Source organism: Gekko japonicus, unplaced genomic scaffold (assembly GCF_001447785.1).
Source record: "Gekko japonicus isolate JY-2015 unplaced genomic scaffold, Gekko_japonicus_V1.1 scaffold1623, whole genome shotgun sequence".
Lineage (NCBI taxonomy): Eukaryota > Metazoa > Chordata > Lepidosauria > Squamata > Gekkonidae > Gekko > Gekko japonicus.
In genome coordinates, this window is record NW_015163139.1 from 92,067 (window position 1) to 102,056 (window position 9,990).

A 9,990-nucleotide genomic window follows, 5' to 3' on the forward strand; every position below is an offset into this window, starting at 1 on the left:
TCTCTCTCTCTCTCTCTCTCTCCTCCATGTATGGTTTGGAGGGTGAAATCGATGGCATTATACTGATCTGTAGTTCCTCCCCTCCTCAAATCCCACCCTCCCCAGGCTCCACCCCACAAATGTCCAGGAATTTCCCAACCTGGAGTCGACAACACAATTTCCTTCCCACTCAACAGCCAACCTACCTTTATCTGCCGCTCTGTCTTCACCTTTCCATCTCCACACCCCTCCCCACAGCCTCTACCTAGGAAAATTAGTCTTTCTCTACAGTGGGGACCAAAGCAGCTTACATTATTCTCTCCTCCTTTTTATCTGCACAACAACCCTGTGAGGTTGGGTAGGCTGAAAGTATGTGACTGGTCCAAAATCACCCAGTCAGCTTCCACCGCAAGATGGGGATCTGAACCTGGGTCTCGCAGACCCTAATTTGAAGCTCTAACTGATGCACCACACTGGCTTTCATAGGGTGGCTGCTGATGAACAGTAGCAAGCAGCTGGACCTAATTGAGGCATGCAAATCAAGTGATATCAAGTCACCCAGAGGGTGCTGCCTAGGGATGCCAGCCTCCAGGTGGGACCTGGGGAATTGCCTGGAATTACTGCTCATCTCCAGACTACAGATATAACTTCCCATGGAGAAAATGGATGCTTTGGAGGGTCGACTCTGTGGCATTGTATCCCACTGAGGTCCCTGTCCTCCCCAGGCTCCACCCGCAAATCTCCAGGAGTTTCCCAGCCTGGATCTGGCAACCTTACCCCCCATCCCCTGCCGGTGGCCAGGGGGGGACCTGGAGACCCTAAACTGCTGCCAGGCCTAGGGTTGCCAACCTCTAAGTGGGGCCTGGAGGACCCCCCCAGAATTACAACTGAACTCAAGACAGCAGAGATCTGTCTCCCTGGAGAAAATGGCTGCTTTGGAGGGTGGACTCTGTGGCATTATACCCAGCTGAGGCCTCTCCCTTTCCCAAACCAGCCCTCCTTACAGTCTACCTCAAAACCTCTAGGGATTTCCCCAGGCTGGTACTGGCAGCCCTTGTCAGGCCAGGCCCCAAGGCTCCCTCCCTCCCTCAGAGACCAAAAGAGGCCAGGAAAGGGCCCTTCCCCCACCCTTTTACTGACAGAGCCAGTTAGAAGCCTCCCCACCCCAGCCCCAAACCTTCTATCTCTCTCACCATTGATGCCTGGAGTTAGATCCCTGCAGAGGCCATTTCAAAAGGTACTGGGGGGAATTCAACCCTCCCTGAAGGGATTATTTTACTTCTTGAATTTTTCTGCAGACACAGGAAGTATACTGACTATGTAGGAAAAGCTGTTGGGGGAAGAGTAAGCTTCCTGTTGGTGGAAATAAGTATCCACACAACCCGCCCCCTGTTGGAATTAGATATATAGATTAACTGAATTGTACTTCCAGTGTGTTAGATTGTATGTTAAAGGTACAGGAACAGGGCTTGTTAAAAATAAAATAAAAGGCAACCTTAGAACATATAGAAATGATATCTGTGCATATCAGGGTTGGAGAAACCAGAGATAGATAACTCTCTTCTTCCACAAATAGGTCATAGTAAATATCCACACACCCCCATGAGGGTAGTTCTACACTTATTCTATTTTAAAATTATGTAAATCTTCAGGTTGTCTATATTGAGACTTCAAAATATGGATGAGAAAGACAGTCTTTTCTGGAAAGAATCACCCTGTTTAGATTAATTCATTTATAATAAATAATACTATTTTTACTTACGCTGTGTTTGAATTGGGGCAATGTGCAATGGCGGCTCCTCTAAGATTAAAAAGTTTCAGCTCTTCATCCGAAAGATAGCAGCCATGAGCCAATATCGTCTAAAGACAAAACAACATAATTTGCTTTTGCTGGTGCCTGTGAACTGCTACAGCTTTGTTTGTCCTTGTACTTAGGAAGGATATGTAACACTGAATAATTATCTGACAGAACCTGGTTGTCATGATAAGTTTTACTGATTCTGCTGCTACCAGTTCCATACCCCAGCATAAAGATGCTGTCAATTCCTTTGTCTGTATGCAGAACCAGAATCCTACCCACTTCAAGGTAAGGAGGAAAGATTAAAATGAACAGGCCACAGCTGGAAAATGAAGAAGCTTCAATGACACAAACTCCAAGGAGAAATGTAGCAATCCTTCACAGGGTATTTTCACAGAAGAAACAAAAAAACAAAAAAAATGGAATGTGTCACTTTTGAATGTTGTGAAGGCCAGGATGGAAAGCCTGTTTTAAATCAAAGTGTCCCTAAAAATGGAAACATTGAGAAACCAGTGGGGAACACTGCTGGTTCTCTGTGTTGTTTTAACTTTAAACCACTGTTTAGGATGCTCTGACACAGCAACCTGAAAATTTGCATTGAGGTTCTTGTGTAAACTCTACAAGCATGCTCCCCCCCCCCACTGTTCCAGCTAACTTACAACTTTCAGCCTTGAAGGATAACTTTATAAATAAGTGGCTTTATGCCTAGAATGAATCCAAAAGCAAACAGAACAGAGTTTGCAACAGTTATTCTTTGGGATACTCAAAGGTGTCTTACATTATGCTCTTAGAAGGCACAAATCAGAGGGTTTAGTAAAGGGCGATTTCGCACTAGAGCTGCCTCGTGCTTGCGCCGCCGTTTGCCCCGACACTATTTGTCAATTTTACACCCGAGGCTGCGGGGCTGCATTTGACCCGCGGCTTCGCCCGATTTCCTCCGCAGTTTCATGATCCTCAAAAACCAGGATCACGAAACTGCGGGGGAAATCGGGTGAAGCCGCGAGTAAAAATGCAGCCCCGCAGCTTTGGGTGTGAAATTGACATATTTGTGTGGGGGCAAACGGCGGTGCGAAATCAAGAGTGCGAAATCACCCAAAGAGAAGCTATTACATAGGTTCTCTATAAGCTGCACATACCTTGTTACCTCTGAATCTCCCAGATCTGGAATTCAGTGAAATCTGCCTCCCCCCACCCTGCTTTTTGGCAAACCTCATGGTAAGAAGCTTTGAATCATAATCTTTTTTTCTAAAAGTCAGCTTATATCCCGCCCTTCCACTGTGGGCTGAGGGCGGCTAACAAGAGGCAATGCCATACAAACAGTAAAATCAGTAAAACAATCAAATTTCAAGTTACATATAAAATCAGTGCTCACATAGTACATCCACGGCATAGTACATCCAAGGCTCACATAGTACATCCAATAAGAATGACATGCATGCTTATGTATGATTGATTCCTATAGGGTATGTCTGTATGTGTAGAGATTCTAGCCACCAGGTGGGTGAACTACAGAGATTAGTTCACCTAGAGAAAATGGATGCTTTGAAGGGTGGACACTGTGACATTGTACCTCACTGTCTTCCCCAGGCTCCATCCTCAAATCTCCAGGAGTTTCCCAACCTGGATCTGGCAACCCTACCGAGCATCCCCTGCTGGTGGCGAGGGGGACCTAGCAATCATCCTTCTGTGTATCTATTTAATGTTTTGTTTAATCATATCTAGAGTGATCAGATAATTTTAAAATAAAAGTTTTAACTAATACTTTGACTGTTTTGTGACTGGGAAATACAGGGCTTCACTTTGAACATGGAACGAAGAAAGAAAAACCTCAATATCTTCCTTAGTGATAGACGGCTGTGCCCAGCAAAGATTGACTGTTTTAAGGGAATATTCAGTCATCAAGCAGCATTGTGATTTAGTAGTAATGTGTTGCTTCCATTCAGTCGTCAAATATCTATGTGGCTGTGAAAAATAATGCCCTCTCAGAGGTTGGACCCACGACCACTATATCTGAACATTCAACAGATTTAAAGGTCATAGTCCTTCAGCAGAAGAGTTTCACAGGGAGACTCCAGCAAGAAACTGTTCAGCTGGGATCCATTTGCAAACTTGATAGTATCAGACTTTGACTCAATAAGGACTTGGAATAGTTAGCATACTGCGAAAAGTAATTATTCCTCCTTATGGCCTTATGTATATTATTCAGATTCATCCTAATTTGCCATTTCATCAACAGTTGGGAGTGCTCCACACCCACTCTGAAGGGCTTGTTTACTCTTTTGACTGGATCTTGGTTTTCACATTTTAGAGAGTCATCCCATATCAAAAAGGTCACCCTCATGTGTGCTATGTGTTAGTTCTTACCTGATCGTGTTTTCTTATGCTAACTTCTTGAGAGTTTATGGTGGGCTGCAACATATCCCACATTTTTACTGAGCAATTAAAATTCAGTGCAAGTGGTGAACAGAATTTTATTATATTTGTATCATGTATGCTTAAAAATGGAATGCTTTCTTAAACGAAGACATGGTATTTCTTGAAACTGAAAATAATATTTGTTTCCCAGAAATACATTTTGATAGCTGCTGTTTACCCAGAATATATACAAATTTCTAAACTGGTAAACAGTGGTAAAACCTGCATATTATTGACTTTATTAAGCATAACCTTTGTTGAGTTTTACTGAAGTGACTAACATTGTATATACAAACTGGTAATTAACACTAATTCTGCTGTAAAATGCTATGTGAATTTGAAAATCCAAAAATAGATTTTCAGAGAATACCAGTCATATCCCATGAGATTTTTTAAAGCAACTGGATACCCTGAATGTCCTTGAAGGGTCTACCTTACACCCTTCTAAATTCACTGAAGTCAATGGACTAAGAAGGGTGTAACTGCATGGGATGACACTGAATGTTAGATTTCCACTAACAGCAGCATCAAATGGTATTTACAATTTACTACTGTGATCACAATTTTTTAAAATGTTAAAGCAGTTTTTTGCGAAACGATCACAAAGAATGGGTCTGGAAAACTCTATGCATTTATAACTTGTGTTATGGCGCTTCAGTCACCAATTATGAAAACTGTATCTTCACAAGATGTTGTAAATGGATTTAGAAACATTACTGTTTCTTTCAGTCTTCAAAAGATCCTTCCAAATTGGATCAAGCTGAATGCAGATTAGTGACCATTATATTTTTCTGTTTCCCCCTCTTCTTAGAGGCAAAGGACCATGATCTTTTAATTAATTACTACTTTAATAAGCGACAGTTATTTCAACAGTACTTTCTTGCCTCTTGGGCGAGGAGCAGGATTTATTCATACGTTTTCAATGATACATTTGTGTTACTTAATATACCTTGTTTGTAAGAAGTTTATTTTTATCATATAACTGTGTATAATTTTGATAGGTAGGAAATATTTTTTCTACAAGCTTGATTTCTTCCTCTGTCTCACTTATGTGACTCTGTGAAGACAAAAGAGGAAACAGTATTTCACTTAATGGTTAATTTCAACAACAAAAAACTACGTATTACACAATGTTCAAAGTGGTACCTAATGACTTCATTGACCACACAGAGTGGACTGTTCTGGACCATGCACACAGGGCCAACCCAATGATTTGGGGTACCCGTGGGAAGGTAACAGCATTCCGTGCACCTTGGCATCTAGTCATGCCGGCCACATGACCACAGAAATGCCTTTGGACAGTGCTGGCTCTTCGGCTTGGAAATGGAGATGAGCACCGCATCCCTAGAGTCGGATTCGACTGGCTTTCGAGCAAGGAAAGCCTTTACCTTATGCTAGGGCAAAGAAGTCACTCCTCCCCCACATGGTGGGAAGGAAGGAAGATGCCTCCAGCTCTCATCAACTACTGCACTGTGGAAGAGGAAAGGAGGAAGGGGGCTCACTCCTGGAACTGCTGCTTGTCATAGTAGATCCCAATGCTGCTGGCAGGTGGGACAGGAAGACTGGTGGGCACCCCTTCACCTCTGGCACTCCAGGTGATTGCCTGTGTGCACCTACTGGATGGGCTGGCCCTGTATGCACACAATGATAAGGCATCATTTTGAAATGGAAGAATCAAAGGAAGGCAAGGACCTATAAATATCCATGAGTTAAAATTTTATGTAATTATAGCAACTCATATTGTGTTGAATGACCAGTTCCAAGCAATCCTGAGTGAGATTCTTCTTGAGGGTAGGGGGAATGGGGAGAAGGACAGAAAGACAATCCCTCCATTACCAAGACTGTAAAGCACTTTGTGATAAGGAACTATCTTCTTCTACCAGGCAAATGGATAGCATCATAGAAGAAAGAAACAAAGCCTTGCTGTGGGGAAACAATGTATCTTCTGCTTTAAAAATAATAATGGGAGATTTGTAAAGCCCTGACAAGTACAAGGACAGTTTAAAAATCTACAAGTTTTTTTTAAAAGAAACTTCTAAAATAGTAATACTTTTTTTGTGGGCAGGCTCACAACCAGTCGGTACCTCTTCTACTTATATAATCACATTTACTCCACATTCTAAATTGCAATGGCTTAGTGAGCTGGGAAAAGAATCACATTTTCTCAACAACAAAACATTTGAGTGGTTGCCAGATTTCCGCACAAAAAGAAACATTGTCTTGGGGAATGACATCTCCCCACTCCCAACAATAACCAAGACACAATTTCACATTTATGATGAAGTACAACAATAATTCTCTTTGAACAGAATTAGCACAATCACATGGAATGTGTGGTAAAGTAAGAAATGTTGAATACAAAGGTTCTTTCTGTCACCTGCATTAAGATTTGTACTAAGCAGGGAAATTAGGGCATGCTCAAAGAACCATTTATAATTTTTAAATCCCCATGAATGATCTATATACGCAGTGCACAGGCAAGGTGATCCTTTCTGACAAGGGTCCTATGAACCTGAAAGAAACTGCTTCCATATGACCTTCTTTCCCATGCGTACCATGACTGAAGGACTTGACAAGACAGGTTCCCCCCCTCAATGTGGTGCTATTGGTTATCCCAAAACTGCTGTGTGTTCCACTGACAGTGCAATCATCTGCCAAGTTACTGCAAAGACCATAAATTTCAATAGCTTTAGACCATAGTAACTATGCTTAGGGCTGCACTGTAAATAAAATAAGAGAAAAATCTTACCTGCACATGAATGTCATGAGCTGTTGCCAAGTCACCCAGTCTACCAAGCATTTCCTCTGTACATGATGGTCCAAAGCGGGGTGTTACTATGGGGTGCACCCTTGCATACTGGGAATATTAAAATAGTATCAGAAGTATAGGAATTTGTATACTGTTGAACTATACCTATCGGTTCATTTCTTAAAGCAATTACAAGATTCTTCTCTATTAAAAAGGAAGCAGCAAAGTAAAAACAGAAAATATTATTTTTCCAAAGCACACTGTTTTTGCTTTGCTTTGGCCAAAGCATGATATACATATAGGTCGATTTTACATTACCTTTTTAAACCGCATGATTTCCATTATTGGCCCGTTATAGAGGAAACCAGTACAGGGACGGCTATTTCACACAGCAATTCCAGGTAAGGAGCTGTCTCTGAAGTGCTGTGGGCATTTCAAACTGTGCCACTTTCTTTTCCTGCCATTTTCCACCATGCGCACAATCTCCCTGAGAGGGGTGGGGTTTTTTGAACATTTTATTGGGAGTGCTATGACACTGATTTGACATCCTGTTATAGCGTTATAGCACTCCCAATAGAACATTTTTTTAAAAAAGAGGAAAGATTGCCACTGGCGGGGAAAGGGTGCGAAAAACCCGTCACTGGAGGAAAAGCTACGTGGCATGTTACACACCCCACTGTAGCGATTCAGAACCGGAAGAAGGGATTGAAGACCTGAGGAAAGCAGTTTTCGTCAACAACACCTCAGACACACTTCCCAAACGGGAGACAACTGGCATTGTATGAACAGGTAAATATATTCCGTTAACTAAACTAAACTAACTAAACTGTTACTAAAACAGGTCTGTCTGAAATGACTGGAAAAAAAGTTAGTAACCAGTTCCTGAAGTGGAATAGATAGGCTGTCTGAAATCCTTCATAGTAAAACAGTAACATCAACCAGCTAGCCCAAAATGCTCAGTGTGTACAGGTTCAGAATTTGATTCATCATTATTAACAAGGAGTTCGCTACTTAATTATCAGAAGGTCTGTCGTCTTTGATTTGTGTCGAGCACAAAATCATTGTCATTTAAAATGACTTGTTACCTTTTGTATATTTATAAAAATAACCACGCAAACAGGAAAGAACAATCAGGAGAGAATTGGCTACTTATTTTGAAGGAACTGTATAAATACCAATAATTTATTATTTATCATTTACAAAGTGTTATATTGTCCTCCTCTTATTCACCTGCATGGCATCCTTGGGAAATAGTCCTCTCACACCCACACTTTACAGAAGTCAGTATCAGAGAATTTAGGGACTTGCCGAAGGACAACAGTTTAAAGCCCATGATTAATAATGAACTAAGCACAATAGTGACCCCACCTCTTTAAATGAAGGTCCATCTCTATCACATATCAAATGGGTGCTGGGGGTCCAGTGTTAAGCACAAAAGGGCTGTATGATGAGGATTGTCAAATCCTTCTCCCATGTGCAGTTTTCTTACCCCGATAATGTTCATCATCATTACCCTTTCTTTAGCTGTGCTGTAATACTGGAAATTGAACCAGCTGGGATAAAGACAGCCGTGGGGAAGGAAGGTGTGGGCAGGGTGATGGTTTAAACATCACTCAGACACATGGCATCTTTTACTTCAGACCCGGCTTTACAAATGGTTGAGTGGATCAGATCTACATTTAAAGAGATGGGTCTGTCATATCTAGTTTGACCCTGAGTTCAAACCTGAGCTCAGACTCCTCATACTCAGCATTTATTCCACTCATTCATACTTCCAGAGGTCATTTCGGGGGGGATCGCGGGGGATCGCAGTTCCCCCAGGTGAGGTACGGGGGGCGGGGCACATGACGAAGCCCCGCCCCCTGCTTCCGGCCGCCCCACTTCTGGCCCTCATTCAGCCAGGAGGAGGCAGGAGAAGAGGGGGGGTAAGTTGCTTCCTCCCTGCCTCTCCCCACCCCTGCCTGCCTGGGGCCAGGGAGGGCCTTCGTGGGGCTTCCTTGCACTCCCGCCGGCCTTGCAGGTCAACCGCCGGGCCCCTCATGGGGCTCGGCAGTGGAACTGCAAGGCCAGCGGCAGCCGGGACCGTTGGGGGTGGGGTGTGTGGCCTTATGACACACTTCCGGTGATGTCAGGGGGTGTGGCATATGCTAATGAGTTATGCTAATGAGTTCCCCTAGTTTTTTTTCTATAAAACGACCCCTGCATACTTCAATTATTCAAAACACAACTGCTGAGCTATTCACAACTGTTCATAAAACCTTGTTTTCTTTTGTAAGCCACCATGAGTCCCCATGTGACAAGAAAGGTGCGATATGTTTTAATCAATTGTATAAATAAAAAAGCTCCTACACAGCAAAGCATTCTAACTTTTTTAAATGCAGGGTGCATTCAGACAACATGACTAGCCTTTGTTTGTCTGTGGTACATTCAAACTAGGCTGGAGATCACTTGGGATTACAACCTGAGCCTTCGGGGTAGGGCGGGATACAAATCTAAGGATAAATAAATAAATAACTGATCTCCAGATGACAGAGAGCAGTTCATAGGGTTGCCAAAGTGCTGGGAGCATGGAGACATGCCCGGTGTGATGACTCACTTCCGAGGAACTCACGTGGAGGGCCGGGACTCCCCCAGCTACAGGTAAAATTGGACTTGGCAAAATTGGAGAAAATGGCAACTTTGGAAGGTGGACTCTATACCCCATTAATGTAATGCACCCTCCCCAAACTCTGACCTTCTCAGGTTTCACCCCCAAATCTCCAGGTATTTCCCAACCCAGAGCTGGCAACCCTAGTGCAAACCTAGTTGTCACACTTGCATGCATTTCTCCCTTTTGCCTTTGCAGATAGAATGTGACTGGTTTAAATCAGCTTCAGCATGCTGTGGCATCCAAATGCAGACATCTGGGTAAAAAAGAGTTTGCTTCCTCTCTACAAACCATGGTTTAATTAATCCTTATTTAGAATCCTGGTTTGTGGGGAAGAAATAAACTTCTGTTAGCTCAGGTGGCTTCATTTGGGCATTAGTGCTAGGGTTCCCAGGTCTTACC

At 42.8% G+C, this 9,990-nt stretch overlaps 1 protein-coding gene across 1 annotated transcript in view; it reads right to left on the reverse strand.

Moving 5' to 3' along the window:
* The window catches only part of GDA (guanine deaminase), a 68,492-nt gene that overhangs the window by 18,324 nt on the left and 40,178 nt on the right, over window positions 1-9,990 (reverse strand). Inside the window, exons 7-9 of the mRNA XM_015406979.1 lie at window positions 6,942-7,049; window positions 5,142-5,249; window positions 1,742-1,839 (exon numbers count right to left, since the gene is read on the reverse strand). Of these exons, the coding sequence (XP_015262465.1) occupies window positions 1,742-1,839; window positions 5,142-5,249; window positions 6,942-7,049 (314 nt within the window). The remainder of the gene's footprint in view (window positions 1-1,741; window positions 1,840-5,141; window positions 5,250-6,941; window positions 7,050-9,990) is intronic.